The following is a 17,883-nucleotide window of genomic DNA, read 5'->3' as shown; positions in this document are numbered from 1 at the left end:
CTGCGGTACCAGAATCTCAGCTTCAGCAAACCAGTAAGCAGGATGTCTGCTTCTGGGAAGAAGCCATACCAATGGCAGATGAAGTAATGATGCAGATGCCATTGTATCAAGTTCGCATTGAATAAAGATGAAGGGAAGGGAGGAAGAACAGATGGCATAAACCCTCCATTAATCACAAGTGTTCGCTTCATTACTGGAAACACGCACTTATCTCGCTTGGCGTACTTCACAGTGAGACAGAAGATCCAACATCACACCGATTCACGCAGGTAATGGAGTATTTTCCACTCCTCAGTTGCATCTCTGAGACCCCAACTCTGTAACTGGATGAACAGGGGAAAACACACAGCCTTCTTTTAACCCGGCGTCCGCTGCAGCCGTTGCCGTCTGAACGTACGATGAGGTGAGAAGGAACACTGCGAATTAGCAAACTGGGTCCCAGTGGCAAAGGCCTTTCCCGGAGAAAGAGTGCCTAGTCTTTTTATTAAGGACTGCCACTGAGAACACTGAAAAGTCAGCACCAAGAAGAAGATACAGATGTTGAGGAAACAGCCAATTCAAATGACAGGATAAGGTCTTGGTCTGTGTATTTATTCATGGCAGGATCTCAGTCAACGCACTTCAATAAAAGGAGTAATTACTGTGAGTCACGTCACTAATTACATCTGATACACAAAAAGGCTTGTGCAGCACCACATATCAAAGTGGTGTGAACTCATCCAGTATGGAAACAGTTCACAGAGGAGCTCTTGTTGCTGTTGCTTAACAGTCCTGAAAAAGATAGTCCTGAAAAATGTCTATGCTATTTTTCTCTCATCACATTTTTTTTAAACATAAAAGAAGATGTGTTGTACAATAATGGCAATATACCCGCCTGTGTAGGGACTTCAGCGTTTGCCTGGGACAGGCCACACCAGGCAGAATTGTAATGACAGAACAGAAAATTTGGCTGAGGAAAGCTGCTTTCTTCTATGATAAGTAGAGAGTGCTAAGATGTGTCGAATCTGTCAAAATGTTTTAAGATGAAGTTTGATTTTTCCATACCAAAATAATAATAAAAAAAGAGATGGTTCAGATACAGGTCAAATTGAGTGAGTTGGGGAACAGAAAGAGATTAAAGGAAGTCAGTCATCTCTTAGATAACACATCTAATTTTTAACGTGCAAGAAACACTCAAGTCTTCTCAAGCTTTGTAAAATTTGGATGAGTTCTTCATCCAAGAGTAGGATTAAATTTATAAGCTTTACTCCCAAATTTGGTAACTGATAATTAACTGCACTGAAGACCACATACTTATTTGTGCTTTCCTATGAGAGTACCTCTTATAGTAACTTCAGACAACAAACAATGAACTGGACCAAACATCGCTGTGACTTCTGTTTTATTGCATGATAGTTTTCATAACTGAAGTCACAGCACATGGCAAATCTAACTTTAAATACAATGAATAGTGACAGTGAAGCCAAGTTAGTGACACTGTTGCTGAACAAAAATAAGTGTGAAAATAAGCAGATTCAATGTCATTCGGCATGTGGGGCCTCTACCCATGGAACTCTACTGATCTTTCTACATAATGCTTCCTTTAATATCTGTTTGAAAATTATTTTTTCACAATTAACTCATAACCTATTCAAGTAATTAAATTTCTATACAAGTAAGATTTATTGCATTATGTCTCTGTTTATTTTAACAGAGAAAAAAAAAGACAAAGCAAGAAAAAAAATCCATACACAGAGAAGGTGAAGTCTAAAAATGACCCCCAAACACTTCAATTTGTAAATTAGATATTTGTCTTAAAAAAGCCCCAAAGTTTTCAATTCAGACAAATGTAAAAACACCAACTTCACTACTAAAGATAAGAAAGAATTTAATTTTTAGTTGATAGTATTCAAAAGTGAGTGAAGTTTTTATCTTCACAGTGTGAGACAATTGAAGGAGAAGAATTTTCACATGGCTGATACGCAATGTTTTATAAATTAATATTATGTAAGATCCATGAAGCTGTGAAAGCCACAATCAGTTACTTTTGGGAAAACCTGACCCACAATCTGCTGAAAATTATGCAACTATATAAACACTCAAGAGATTTCTGTATGAGTTCTGCATATAAACAAAAATAAACCCATGTTTCTCTTATGTCTCTCTATTTTCTCTTTCCTTTTTTTTTCCCCCCGAAATGTTTTACCTCTACGTCATTTTGCAAGTAGCTTTCATTCCATGGACACCACCAAAGATCCAATCAACTATTTGAGCATAAACTGTTGCCTACTAGACTGTCATCAGCACAAAGTCCCCCAAATAATAAATGAACTTTTTATTAACTGTGGTAACATTAACATTACAATGAAGGATTGTTTAAAAACAAGTTGTACTTCTGTTGCTTAAGAGCTCAAAGAAAATGGTTCTCAGTTCCTTTATTTTTCCTTGAGGGTAACCACAGGGGTTGCATTAAATCTTTTAAAATATGTTGACAGTTGAATAAGTGCTGCTGTTGCTCTGGTGACATTTTATGCTTTTTAATTGTCATTAATGAAGCTGACTGATACTTTCTTAAAAGTGCTTTACGTGTTCTAGTAATTTTATGACAAAAAGAGGAACAAAACCGTCTGCAAATTAGCCTTGATCCACTTCTCATAGGGAATTTTTGCTGGAGACAATGGAAGAATCTGCATGAGAAATATCTGCTTGACCAGACATTTTAGGTAGGAATGCATGAAATGTTCCCAGTAAATTGTAAAATCATCACTTGGTTGTGCATCTCCATATAAATATAAAGCTCAATGAAGTTTTGTTTGAGTGTATTTTCAAAAATAAGTACTGGAACTGTTTTGACTGATTCCGAACCTGACGTTAAAACAGCATGGCCCAACATTTTAAGGTTGCAATAAAACCCAAAGTGTAAATGTGAGTTGGAATGAAATGAAGGTCTGACACTATCCTGGAGTCTAATAACTCCTTTCTTATTTTGATAATACTCCCACTGATCTGAGAAAGTTTTTGCCCCTGCAAAGACTGAAGGATACAGCTCCCAATTGTCTGTTCAGGAACGTGCAGTAACAAGGAGGAATGCATGTAGCTTGAGAACCAGCAGACACTGTACTTGATAGTTCATAAACAGATAAGGTAAGTCTTTTGCTATGGGGAGAAAATAAACTATGGTGCTTTAAATTATGATGGGTGATTTAAGGAGATTAAGGAAGATCTATTCTGGGCACGAGGAGCCAGAAGAGGTAAGGGGGGGGGGGGGGTGTGGTATACTAATAGTGTAGGTACACCACAGGCTTCATATCTTTGCAATTTCAGAATCAAAGAGCTGGAGCCACCTTTCTTCAACTGCTGGGGCTCTTCAAGTGCAGATGCTGTACAAATAGCGATGGTCCCAGCTGCCACAGCTGAACGGGACATTTAGGTTATGACAAAACATTCCAAAAAAACTGAGAACCCCTTCACCTGATTCTCCATAGGCCTAGTGCTGTGTGTAACTACGTATGCCTGGGCAAAGCATGCAGTTCACTTCCAGCCCGACCTTTTCTTTCCGCCGAGTAAATGGCTATACAAGGTGCAAAGCAACAGAAATTGGGCCTCGGTGTTCTGTACGGCTCTACAATTTTCAAGACACTCAGGCTGCAGACAGCAGTAAGTTCCACGCTCATGTCAGACACACATTTAACAATCTCAGCTAAGTCATGAACTACATTTTAATTAGACAAGGGGCAAGGCTTTTGATTTCAAAGATAGAAATTAGGGTTGCAGTCCTTCACCCATTGAAGTTAATTGCAAAATCCCTATTATCAGGCTCTTGAGGTATTACCCAGGCTTACTTTTTAATTACATTTGATTCTTAATGAAGTAGATGGCAAAGAGAAAAGCAGCCCACGATTCAAAAAATTCGCATTTTTATCTATCCTGATGAACAACAGAATAGGTCAAGATACTTGCTGGATTTTCCCATGAGAAATGCTGTGATGTGAATAAGCTCAATTGACTTGATCCTGAAGGAGCAGGTTAGCTTTGAAAAGCATCACTCATTTTCTCCTCCTGTACACATTCTACCCCCAAAACTTATGCAGTGTAATTATAGACACCAAGCCAAATCCAATTCAGAACTTGAAAAATATCATGTAAATATCCTAAGCTTGAATGACTTGTCTTTATTGTCTAATGCCATTTAAAACATAAGGAGTCCTAATTATAGTTTTATTTTCAAATGATGCACTTTAAAACAGTAACAATTCTCCATAAAATCTGACAACTTCTCAGGGCATGGAGACAGCCAATAACTTGATATTTCTACATGATTTAAAAGCAACAAGCTATTAAGCAACTTCTGCAGAAAGTATATGTTATCACATTTGGTAAAAGAAAAATACAAAGTTTCACCTTTTCTTCTTATGTCAGTATCCATGTAAATAAATGAAGGTTTGTAGAACAGAAGTTTGTACTACAGGTGGGCCATTACCTTATTATACACAACAACCTGCAAACACTTTTCACATAATGAAAGCTGTTCCTTACCATCTGGAAACAGGTCTTAAAAACAGAATTACCGGGTTTACCTTGTATGAAAACCTCAGCCCTTTATTTCAGACAGTACTTGTCATATTATAAAATGCATAATTAATTTCTTGCTTTTATGACTTTGAAAGGTCCTTTAAAAATCAAGGACTTCAAAATGTAATATTTTTTTTAAGAGGTTGAGTGTTGAGATAAGTATTAGAGAAAGTAAAATGTCCAATTTAAGAGAATCAGATAGTATTGCAAGGCTCTGACGACACATGCTTTCCCCAGCTTTCACTGAGGCTGGAGACGCCCGGTTCTGCCCATGCAAAGCATCACGTCAAAAAGTCAAGGCGAAGGCACAGGATGTGCGACTACTGTACGTGACGTTGCAGAAGCGAGCTGTAATCGAGGCAGCCCAGCAGGGTCGCAGTCAGGAACCAGAGAGCTGAGGCTGCTTCCCCAGGGCTGGAGCAGGGTGGCAGAGCTCTTGGGGCCCAAGAGGCTCCCCACCGGAAGGGACCGCTGCGACACAGAGCTGTCATAACCCCGATTAAGGAAGGGGGGACAGCTCCACTAAGGCTTCAATTCACCCAGACATTTTTTTGTTTCCTAAATCCATAGGTTTGGGTGTTTCCCACCATCTCCCCCGCTATGGGTGGTTCTGTGTTTCAGACTTGGAGGATACATGTGACGAAACAAGGAACACAACCGAAATCTCTTGACTCCAGTTTAAAACCATTTGCTCCTTATTATGATTCTTTCACATTCACAAGGTTGAATACCACAAAACCTGAACACTTCCTACTTCACGCTCATACCAGAGTTCAGGAGAAGCCTAGATTACTTTCAAGGCCACCATGGACATGATGTGGAAATCTGAATCAGCCTGTTTTGCGTACCTTTGACAAACCTGCAGGTGCAATACACGACCACAGCCAAACTTGCTCCTGTGTTGAGTTGTGTAGAATCAATACCATCTACATTAAGACAATGTTACTTAAGCAAGGAAAAGAAACTCCCACTTACTTCTTCATTTGGCAGTTCCTTCTTGGAATGCCATTTCTGCTATTGCTTTTAGTGGAACCATGCCAAGTTACACCTATTAAGTATCACACTCACAAGTTTAGGGCCCTTTGCTCCACAATGTACCATATTCTGTTATTGTTCAGTCTGGTGTTTGATATTTCTAGAAGGTCTAACTTGGCATGTCTCCTTCTGGATGTCTCTCAGACTCAAGAGTCATGGCTGCGAAGAGCAGTTTGAGATACTTACTAGCTGTTATCTTTAAAATGATTTTTTAAAGACTATTCAGAGCACACAGAATATTCCCATGGCAGAACACGGCAGTTGCAGGCCATCCCTGCACTTGCGAACCATACAAACCATCCCAAAGCAGACGGTATCGGTGTAGGGAGTAGCAAGCCTTCCTGCCTCCAAGATAACCGCAGAAAAGGCAGAGGGCTGAAGAGAGCTAAAGCCCCTGTATATAGGGGTGGAGAAATTCTGCTCAAATTTAACAGAACTGTTAAGCCCAAAGAACACATTCTGAAGTGGGGGCTAAAATCGGCATTTAAGACAGGGATTAATAGTAGAAGAATAAGCTACCTTACTATTAAAGTAATACTGAGGTAATTACAGTAATAAGGTACTGCTCATCACTTCAGAAGTAAATGCAACTTTCCTTTGAAAATAATAATTTTGATTGCTTGTTTACAGTGTGCCAGCATCAGCGATTGCTACACTCTTCGTACATCCAACACATTGTACAAAGTGTGCAAGGAATGATATTTTGCCAGAGGACCCTGTGCCTTGCTAACTCTCTTCGTAAACCTTCAGGCAGCCTGATTTTCAGAGTATACAGTGTCTCAGCTGGGCATCAAATGAAAGGAACCCAAATCAATAACTTCCACTACATGCCATGTGCTAGCATCTTTCCCCCAATGAATTAAGGGTAAGAAATAAAACCATTTGTTGTTAGTAAGTCATAATAACTGTCAGAATAAAGAGAAGATACTATTAATCATTTACCTATAGCTATAGTAGCAATGCACTTCAGGTAAAAATCAAATTTAGGTTGACAGGTACCTCAGCAACACAAACCAAAAATAATAATTGTGGACGCAGATCAAAAAAGCCAATCTCTGCTCAGTTATTGAATTTAAAAGGAAGAAGAAAATGTTCAATCATAACATTTGCTTAAGAATGTTTATCTTCTTTCTTACCATTGAATGTTAAAAACACTCTTGCTTGAGGCTGGGAAGATCCTTTTACACTGCTAAGGTAAATAAATACCCCAATCAACACGTGCAGTGCAAGAAATGCCATCTCTTCAGATTTGCAACTTAAAATCCAAGAAACGAAACCTGAAAGACAGAGACATCACATTACTGTTGTTATACATTTTTTGTGGAGCAAAAACAACACTACAGAAAGATCTGTGTTAGAAAGCTCTTCCAGTTGAAGCCATAATATATGATAAGGTGAAGGAGGTACAGCACTCCTGTGTTTTTATTTTTTTTTTTCCTACATCTGAAAACTGTTTTCTCCAGCAGTCTTCTGTGCTGGCGCAAAAGGAGCTCTCTGCCCGTTAGTGTGAGCCAACAGAGCCTGAGTTTTGGCTAAGTAGACTACAGCATTAGATTCAGTTTATTTAAATAAGAACTATTTCACCTGCTGGAAAAATAAGAATACTAAATGTCAAGGCAGAACAAAGCAAGGACAGGAGATAAAGTTTCACAAATATAAGCCAGCTTTTTATTTTTAGACCTCACATATTTGATCTCACTCTCATGGTTTGGGTTTTGGGGGATGGGGTGTTGTGGGTTTTTTTTTTTCTTTTAACATCTGAAATCAAAGTTGCTTTGAAATGAACTTTTCTTAAGTTGAGTCCTCTAACAGCCCTCTACGTCTTCTTTTAAGATGAAATCCTGACTATGTACGTCACTAATTTCAAAACCATTGAAACCAAAAGTATTTCAACATGCTTGAAACTATTAGTCAACATTTGCTTTTTGGCCTAGCTCCTTTCAGGATACTTACCTGCTCTCTCAGGCTTCTACAGAGCACTAAGAATACCCAGCGTTGGCCAGTGCATTACACTCGATACTTCTGCTACTCCTCCTGCACATCTGCTGAGTCTCCATTTACAGGGTTTTGCTGCTGGGGAGACTGAGCTCCTCAAAGAATCAGAAAACACCCCAAAACAAATCTGCATCTTTTCTTAGGTCAGGAAGGGCTTGAGCTCACTGGAGTCAGTGGCACTTTCCTATCAATTCCGATAGACTTTGGACCAGATCCATAAAACCCAGCAGACATCAGAAGTGGAATATTGCATACCTATAATGCTCCTAAACTGCATCTCTCCAAAAACTGTGAAGTCCAATTTTCGTTTCACCTACGATAACAACTTTGTTATTCAGTTCAGCCGCAAGAGTGAGAACAAAACACGCACTCATTTTAGACACATTCTTCTTTCCTGCTTATATATATTTTTTTCTTTTTTGGCATCAACTGCCCTTTCTACCAGACACCACTTGCTGGTTAATCAGGTGATATATTTGATTGTATGGTAACTGGAAGTGCTTTGAAGGATACAACTCCCACAGCTAGAAGATCGCATTAAAGGCTGTACATTTATTTCACGAAGAGTTTTGTTGCCTGTGCAATCACCTTACACTTCTTTACCTCAGCTCTGCTCTAGTACTACAGTCCCTCCAGTGGAAGCCGATATTTCTACATGCTTGTTCATTCAGTCCCTCTGAGACTCACACCTGTCCTAAAAGAACCGGCTGTAACCACCACAGCATGGCAGGAACCAGCTGTCAGGCAGGGATGAATTCAGGTCAACACCAATTTGGGCTGGATCCACACCACTAACTTCGCAGTAAAAGCCCCGTATCTCATTACAACCTCTGTCATTCTCTATCCACTCACTGTAAATCGTTTTTACAGTTTTCTCATTGCATGAGAACTTCATACTAAGTTGGGGGTGAGATAGAGAGCATACAAGCCAGCGCACAAACTCTGTAGCCCACACACTAAACTCTCCTTCATGATTTGCTCTGGCTTACTGAGAAATCCATGAAGATCAAGTAATGCTACAACTCTGCTAATTGACAAAAACACCAGTGTCAGAAATTTGCTTATAGATCAGATCTGATCTACAGGAGAAACCTATCCCTTCTGGTCCAGTTCCAAATCATCTCTAAGGGTCTTTTAACTAATAAAACGATAGTTGCAGAGTTTTCGCCAAGAATAATTTTTAAATAGGCTGCACAAACTCTAGTATTAGTGCTGCTTTGTGGGCTTTAAATTTAAAACCTTGTGACTAGCCCATGGGATATCCTTTAACTTACCCCTCTTCTAAGAGAGAGATGCCATTAATCCTGATAAAATTTCTTTGTCAGGCCAAAACAAATAGCCAATCATAGTGAACATGTGATTTAACAGATGCAATGGGATTAGTATTTTACAGTAGCAGCACTATGCTTTCTTTGCAATAGAGATAAAAATTCAAAAGAGGAACAAGTGTGTGGCTTTCTTCCCTTAAATGATATTGTAGGAAATAATAATGAAAAGAAACCCTTTCAGCCCTCTTTCCCTCCCACACTCATGCGCCCTGCCAATTCTAGTGCAATCAATCAGTTACAGGAGTGAAACATTGCTACTTTTCATTGCTCAAATTGCAGATCTTCACTATTAACACAGAAGTGACAGGCAAATACAAGATTCAAATTCTGAGCTGCAGGGTTCCTACCTAGCTGTTAGACACATAAATAATAATATGGTGTCAAAAAGGTACCCCAGGGTGTCTGACATGTGAATTACCTAATGGAAATAGGTTTAATTTCACAGATTTACATACCTGGTAACTAAGCGCAAACTCATTGCAGGTTTGAATCTCGGTTTGGGCTTATATCCCAGTTCTGAATTTATCTCAGTAAGTCATGATACTATATTCAGCATGTCCTGGGCACATGATCTCTGCTGACAACCCACAGACCTAAAACCTTGCAAGTACTTTTAAAGAAGCTTTTAGGACAGACAAAAAGCAATGTCTAATTACATTTTTGCCCTTATACCTTATTCTAACTGTAACCAAAGTGGCAAACCGCTACTGAAGTAAAGTGGTGAAGTTTTACTGCACGGAGGTCGCTTTCAGCATGCTGTATTGCTTTTGGAAAGTATTATATAGCTTTGCTGTAAAGTGCTGCGCAGGTGTCATCTGCTACAGGCTGAGTCCTACCCTTAAATCCTGCAAGGAAAATCATGCAGCAGAAGAAAGGAAAGAAAGGGGGGGAAAAAAACCAGCCGCCAAACACAGACTGTGCTAATCTGGAAAATATTGCTTTAACAATTGTGAACAGTAGGAAAATTCAACCATCAAACACATTTCACATATATTAGAGCAAAGAAAAAGAACTTTCAATTATGCTTACCCAGCTATTGGAGGAAGCAGTAATACAGATTTCTATCTGGTTTATATCAGTTTATGGACTCCACTCCTGTTACCAGAACATTTTAATTCCAAACCTGGCTCATTAGGGGAGTGGAATTAAAAAAAAAAAAAAAAAAGAAAAAAAAAAAAAAAAAGAAAAAAAAAAGAAAAAAAAAGTCTCTCTTCCTGGTGTCTGCAGAGGTACTCCCGGCTCCTTTGTAAAATAATCCTTACGGCAGGACCCCTCAGGCCGCCGGGGCGCCTCCCCCAGCCCTCAGCCCTCAGCTCGGCACCTGGGAGCGGGCGGGCAGCGGCAGCGGCTTCGGTTTCCAGCCCCAGCCCTGCCCTCCCCGCCGCCGCACTAGCGAGGCGAGGCACCGCGGCCGCCGGTGCATCATTAGCTGAGCAAATAGGGGCTGGAGCTCATAAATAACGGCGAGGCCCCACCCCGCCGAGCGCGGCCCGGCCCGGCCCGCCCCAGGCAGCGCGGGGCGACCGCGACCGCGGGCGCGCAGGGCGCTGCCTGCCCGCGCGGCACTTCTCTTGCGCGGGGTAGTGGGGCACGACGCGGGCGAAGGCTTTGTAGGCGAACAGCTTCCCCCGGCCCCCAGGGGGGTTCAGCAGCAGGTAGCCTCCCACCCCATTCCGCGCAGTTTGCGCGCCCGCGGGGGGGGAGGGAGGGAAAGTCGCCGGGAAAGTTTCCGCGCCTCTGTGCGGGCCGTCCCGGGGCTCCCAGTGCCCCTCAGCGCCGGCCGCGCCCACGGGGGAGAGCGGCCCCACGGGCAGCCGGGCCCCGGGGCGCGGCGGGGGGAGCGGGGAGCTTTCGGGGGAGGCCGGTAGGTGTCACTGTGAAGAGCGGGAAAGAGGCAGCGCCGGCGAGGAGCGGCCAGGTCACACCAGCCCCGGACAGAGGGGTGTCTGTCTTTCCCCTCCCTATTCTCCCCCCCGCCCCGGAATTATTTCTTCGATTTGAAACTTTAAAAGAAAATGAGCGAAGAAGAGCAAGAAAGGCGCGTTAGAGCAGTAGCTAGATTTCTAGTTCAGTCTCCTGATTTCTCCAGGAGTTTTACCGCAAGGTTTCAGAAGCTCGTTTGCAGTTTAGGAGACTGGGAGCTGCATTTGCTCAAGCTCAGTTTTTCCCCAAGGTACTGAGAAAACTTTCCTGTTTTGGTGAGATATGTACTCTCATGGCAGTGGGACAGCTTTGAAAATTTTACCCAAGGTGTCTTGAAAATGTGAACTGCAGCATAGCTCCATTAAAGCCACTAGGATTTTCCAAACAACAGTATTTGGGGTCTGGGTTAGGTTTTTCAAAGTTGTCTTGCAAGCATGTTTTGTGCTTATATTCTTATGTTCTTTTGGATCACGATTTCCACTCCTGCCGAGAGAGGTGGTCTCTGATCCAGCAGAGGCGGTGCAGGTTGCACAGCAGGGTACTGTTGCAGCAATACTTCGAGCGAGCACATCTCATCATACTCTTGCAGCCATGTCCCACAGGCAGAAATATGTTAACAAGTAAACAAGTACCCACAATGAATCAGTGCACGCGCTCAAGTTACAATTTTGTTTCCAACTATTACACACTCTGGCCATACTAACCAAAGCAGTCGATAGTACTAATGCATTATAGCCAGAAAGCAAGGAGGAGCCTGAATACAGTGCCCTTACTAAACAAATATTGTCTATACATGTGAATGTCTTTATGGCCTGTGTCTATAGGCTATTTTGTGTAAAAGCTCATCTGCATGATTTAGGGTCACATATATTTCAAAGACAGTTTCTCCCCCGCGCTTCAGTGCCAGGCTAGCAAAGTTAGCACTTTCTTCAAGAGAGAAATTCCAATGTTATAAGGCATTTATAATCCTAGAGAACATAAAAGTATGGGATGTTCCTTCCTCTGAAATGGAACATCAGATTTGCAACTGATGCCAGAAAATAAATTGGTCCAGAATTTTGAGAAGCTTAGCCCACTTCAGATCATATCTTGAGGATGAATTAGCTGATGCCATCAGATGAACTAAACTCTCCAGACCATGAGTCCTTAAAAATATTTATGCTCTTCCAGTTCTGCTCCTTAACATGAACTACGCAGAACTGCGTGAACCTTTTCTGCCCTAGAGAGCAGTTAAACTAACCCGTCGGAGAGCTTGTGCTCTCAATGGGCAGGCATCGTGGCTGTGAGCATGGTGCTGCTCATCCTTGAAATGTGGTGATGTTCAAATGCCTCAGTCTGACAGCAGCACCCTGGCAAAAGGAGAAGTCACTTGTCTGCTTTGGAAAATCCCCACAACTAAGTGCAATTAGAGATCACCCCGCCGAGCAACAGAAGTGAATCAGCTAATTCAGTATTCTCCCTCTTGCTGTGGTCTGTGCAGGGTGATTCAGAGGAGAGTGCGCAGAAAACCACAAAGCAAATATGAAATAACCTCTCTTTTAGGAGATTTTTGGGAGATGTGTAATGGGTGGAAATACTAGTCAAAGAAAAAGGAGAATGTTACCATGAAATACCAACGCTAAAGATTATGATGATTCTAACTGTCCTCCCCAAATATTTTTGCCTTCATAAAACAACAAAAAAAAAAAAGTATGATTATTCTACTTTTTCTTCTTTAAATTCAGAATAATAATCTTCTAGGTAAGATGACAAACACATGCTCCTAATAATATAGCATTAGAAAAAGACAACTAAATGAATATGCTTAAGCATGAATCAACATCAGCATTAGTTGAAGTCACTTGTGTTTGTCAGTGCTTTTGTATGTATGGACACTGGGGAGCCATCTGGCTGTCTGCATTTCTTTTTCAGATGTGCTAGCTACATCAGAGATAAAAAGGTAAAATGGAACATTGAGGAAAATTATGGGGCTTTCCGACACTCCCTCGAGGACTTTGAGTTTATAAAATAGCAAATGAACTACAAAGAGACAAACGCAAAACTTTAATCTGTGAGATACCATCACACTCATATATCTGTTAGGCAAAGCAAGAATATGCTAATTTTAAAAACAAAAATCAAATTGAAACAAGAATAAGCATGCCATATTGATTTATTTGTATTTAACATGTGCATATGTGCAGGTCAGAGCACGATAATTAACTTTAAAAAGCAATTTGAACTTCACAGCTGGGCTGAGTGAAATGGTTAAAGTTTTACTTTAGATGTTTTGTAATAGCATGTATTAGCTTCAAGCAAAACTCATGGAATGGAAATTACTTCTCCAAACTATGAGGTGGGGTTTCAGTATTTACTGGCATGAATCAGCCCTGTGAGTGAAATGAAAAGTATGCAAGACACTTGCTTTCCAGGCTGTGTGTTTTACGGGCTAACACGGGGTTGAGGACAAATAGGTGGGACTCTGCTCTGCAGCTGATTTTTAACCATTCCAGTATTACACAAAGCATACAAGGGGTTGTACAATTTGCTTCTAGTTCGGATTTGGTGCATGTGAGATTCATAACTACCTGCAGTTACACCGGGTTGCATCACGTGTCAGGACGGTCGGGCCCTTGCTCTCAGCAGTCGGAGCAGTTCTGACTCTTGCAATGTGACCGGCGCAGGCAAACCTCCATGGCCAAAACAAAGAGATGCTGATTTTGTTGTATCTCTGCATGGTGTTTGCTTCTTACCCAAACAAATCATCCTAATGGACCCAGGCCTAACTTTAGACCTAAACACTAACTGAAGCCAGGAATGAGAAAGGCAAGAGTGGAACAGGGCATTTACTTAACGTTTTGTTTTGGGGTTTGGCTTTTTTGTTTTGTTGTGTTTTGTTTCTCCCAACTTAGATTTTAAGCTCCTAAAAAAGTGAACAGATTATTTGAAACAGTAGGAACAGAAGGAACACAGGTTTAAAAGAGGGAAGACAGAGAAAAGAAACCAAGATGGATGAAGATGGCAGAGGAGGAAGACAGGAACCTCCTGAGACACGAATGGATAAAGACAGTACAGTGGAAGAGAATAAAATTATTTCACTGAATTGGCAACAGCTAGCCATTAAGGTCAACAGGTTCAATAATCAGTTTCTGCTTTGAACACAAGCACAGACTTACAATTCAGACAAGATTAAATGCTAGCTATTATAAAGAAAAATGTAGTAAAGGCATGATAAAGTGACCATCAAATGTAATCCATTCCTTCCTTAAAAAATCAAAGGAACTGTGTATACAGTAAGTGTCCAGATTCCATGTGAGGAGAGAAAAGGTATTAACTTCTATTTCCTCTGTCCTCATTTATGAGTATCAAATCACCTTATGGAAATGCAAGGTCATTAGGTAATCCAATTAGTTCATCTGTGTTTATTTTTTTCTTACAGTTACAAGAACTGCAGAAAGTGTGCAACATATCATCAGTTTATTGTGCGAAAGCTATTAGGTGTTCATTGTGAAAGTGTGTTAATATGATTAGCAATTTATACTCTTTTTCACAAAAAATACTCCAAAGATTCAAGAGACAGTCAAGATAAAGCTACTGGTGATATCACTGTGTGATCAGATATGGCGTAAGATCCTTGAACATAGTGTGCCCTAACTGGTCAATGGGCAAATCCGTGTGGGTCAGATAAGGACTGTTCATGAAGAGTGAGGCTTTATCACCAAAGTCAAAGCCTTATAAAATTGCTGGCATGTAACTAACAATGAATTGTCAAACTGAATTAATCAGTTTGCTTTTTACTACTTAAGGTTCTGTGGACAGTCCATTTGCAGGAGGCAATTTGTCTTTTCACAGCTTAAGAAAAATGAGATGCTTAGGAACAGGATCAGTGTAACTACATTAATGAAGCACTATTACCTCTATGGGAACAGAGGAAAACATTATGCTCTTGGTTTGATAAAACTCCAGTTGTCTCCAATCAAATAGACCCAGCTCAGAATGGCTTCCCTGGAAGTCAGTGAGCCAGCACGTCATAGTGACCTCTGTCATTGAACAGGCTGTGATTTCTGTAAAGTCATCATCAAACAAGTACTTCCGTGCCTGTACAAAAGATGTAAGTTGATTCCTGGTATGCTACCAGACCTTCATGCCTCCTCTTTTCAGTGAGGCAACCACGTTATTGCTGTTTCCAGGAGAAGCACAGTGTTTTGGTCAGATTTTCCACCTTTTAGTCACTATGACTCAGTGAGGTCAGTGATACAACCAGAGTCACTGTGCTTACACAAAACTGGGTTTGAGTTTTTAACAAATAAAACAAGTCATCATTATTTTGCAAGTTGATTGGTAAGAATATGTATTAGGAAGACTTGAATGAAAAGGGATGGGCTGTTGACGCACCAAGGATGGCTTCAGGCCAAGCAAGCTATAAATACAAGAAAGCACAAGTGCATGGATGATACAACAATGCGTAATCTGTGTATAGGAAGTACTTGGTGGTTCCTTATGGTGCAAGGAACTCTACAAACACAGGGGAGTAAAGCAGGAGCAGTTATGGAGAAGCTTTTTATTCAAACAGACAAATAGAGATAGGAGGGGAGGAGAGGTGAGAAGAGTACTGCAGGATAGAGGGAGGCAGTGACATAACCCTGGTCATCCTGGCCTTTTCCAGCATGACATGCCACTCTCCAGCCTGGTGCTCGATCTGTTGCTGGAAGGCAATTTTGGAAAGGTAACTTTTTGTCAATGGTTCAGCTACTTCAGTATTTATAGCACATTATGTGAATCACTGGTTTGGGAAAAGAAAAAAAAAAAGACTTATAATTTTTTTCCCATTCATCTTAGGCTTGAAACACACTGGTAGAAGCCTGGTTATATAAAACTACCCACCTTCAGTCTGGTCCCAGATCATATAGCAGTGCAGTCCTATTTCCCACCGTCCTTCATCTCCGAATGAAGAGTAATGACTGTATACCTTGCAGTCTTCGATTTGTTTTGTTCTCTGTAAATACAGACTAAGCTTTACTGATGGTGTTTTGTCAGCTAATTGCTCACTGTATATTGTTTGCATTCTGCAAGCTGTTACTTTAGAAGAGGAGCAGAAGGAACATTCTGCACATGGCTTGTCCTTCCCTAAACATGTCCTGTTGGCCACTGTTCCTATTACTTTCTATAAGGAAGTTTTTCCCACGCAGAAGAAATAAAAGTTAAAGAACTTGTGTCTCCAGATGAAAGAAGAACACAACTAATGAAAAAGGTCGCAACTCAAAGCACGCATGCCATGCAGAGCATTGACTGAAACAATCTGAATAATGCCCACTGTCACCTGGAGATCTCAAGGATCTGCGCGTATGGACCAGAGGACACAGAGGAATGGAACAGGCCCCAGAGATGTCTCCTCTCCTGCTCTTCAAGCCTGACCCTTTTGCATTACATCCCAGCTGTCACTGGAGGTTGGATTTTAAAGTAGATCTCTCAAGTGACCCACTATGACCATTCTTACCTTTTCTTTGGGAAACTGAAGTAGGCCTGGCAATTTTAATGTAAATCCAAAGCACCCTATAATTCTCCCAAGGTGGAAAACATTGAGACGCTATAGGATTCAAGTCCTAATTCTTTACCATAGTATTATCTTCGTATTAAGGAAGACATTCTAGCTTCCAGCAAAGTGTTCTTTTCCATTTCTTAAAAGGGCTGTCAAGTTGTCTGCTATGAACCAAGGTTTGTCTCTGGAATCAGCATGGTACAGATGGTATTGTATTGGTGTTTTAGCTGTAATACTGATCATTTTAGTGCCTTGTTGTATAGATACCACGGCATTCTTCTAAGGTCCTAAAAGATAAAATTGAAGCTCTGGTCTTTATTGTGTTCTGTGATGTATTCTTGATCATGTGAACTTCCTTCTTCCTTTGTCACAGGTATTCACACAGCACCTCTGAATGCTCGTCATTCACAGGGACAGGAGCCTCTGGTTTCCTTTTTTCACTATCAGGGCAACAGACATTTTGAAAGGTTCTTGGAAATGCTTTTTGCTGTATATTAAGTTATCATATGAAAGCTACCCCATTGGATTCATTAGAATGTGTGGCATAAAAGGCATGAGGAAACATCTGCCTGGATAGTGAATGCCTATGAAGTCAATGTATGTTCAGTGGGGTTTAAGAGAGTCTGCTGAATTCTTTGTACATTTTTTGGGCCTCAGGACAATCAGGATTTGGGTTAATTTAAAATAACATTAAGTCATCAGCTTAAAATCAAATTTAATTAGTTAAAAAAGAAGGACTGAGAAGCAGTCATAGAATCTGATCTACCTATTTATTGGCCATTACGGAATAAAAGTCTGCTTTATGCTGATTATTTATTAATTGCCCACTGAAATTTAGCACAGGCTTCATGGAAGCACTTGATGCATGAGAAACGCAGTGTCAGATGAATTAAACCTCAGAATTTTCTATCATATGGAAAAGTGTCTGTTACTTTAACTTGGTTCTCGGCTTCCTATTGAAAGAACCACAATTTAAAGTGAGTCTACATTTAATTTTTTCTCAAACAACATAAACATTCCACTAAATATTTATCTTATTTTTAATCTGACTCTCTACAGAACATCTGTTAATTGAATCTTTATTTAAATCTATTAGCAGTAGTTTGTTTTAAGCCACGAAGACATAAAGAAAAATCTATAATTTGGATGGCAGCCAGAACACAGTATCCTCTTCACAATTACACCTTTATAACTTAAAATCAATCTATTCATTGTCAATTTTTAAAGTCAATTAGAAGTAAGAAGAGGCAAAAAACCCCACAGAATAGATACAAAATGTTTCTTAAGAATTTTATTAGTTGTGATATTGCTATTGCTAGCATTTAAAACACTTACCTTGTACTACTTCATACAAATTTATCTTAATGTACTTCCAAAGTACTGTGAAATTGGAGATAAACATTTTCAGTAATATTTCACAACAGTCTTGCCTGTTTGTTCCTTACTGTTTACTTATACTACAAACTTGCAGAAATCAGTTAAATCCTTTGTTGTTAATATCCATAAATATATGCGTAATATATGCTTACTCTT

The 17,883-nt window shown here is 40.4% G+C and overlaps 1 protein-coding gene across 1 annotated transcript in view; it reads right to left on the bottom strand.

Moving 5' to 3' along the window:
• Positions 1 to 8,190, bottom strand: part of SEMA3C (semaphorin 3C) — a gene marked incomplete at its 3' end in the record, with an annotated part of 118,719 nt that extends 110,529 nt beyond the window's left edge. Inside the window, exon 1 of the mRNA XM_082014286.1 lies at positions 6,723 to 8,190. Within this exon, the coding sequence (XP_081870412.1) occupies positions 6,723 to 6,825 (103 nt within the window). The 5' untranslated portion in view covers positions 6,826 to 8,190. The remainder of the gene's footprint in view (positions 1 to 6,722) is intronic.
• Positions 8,191 to 17,883: the final 9,693 nt, after the last annotated feature.

This window comes from Phaethon aethereus (assembly GCF_964289735.1).
Source record: "Phaethon aethereus genome assembly, chromosome: 1".
In the NCBI taxonomy this organism is placed as follows: domain Eukaryota; kingdom Metazoa; phylum Chordata; class Aves; order Phaethontiformes; family Phaethontidae; genus Phaethon; species Phaethon aethereus.
Note: the sequence above shows the minus strand (reverse complement) of the source record. Positions and strands in the feature narration are given on the sequence as shown.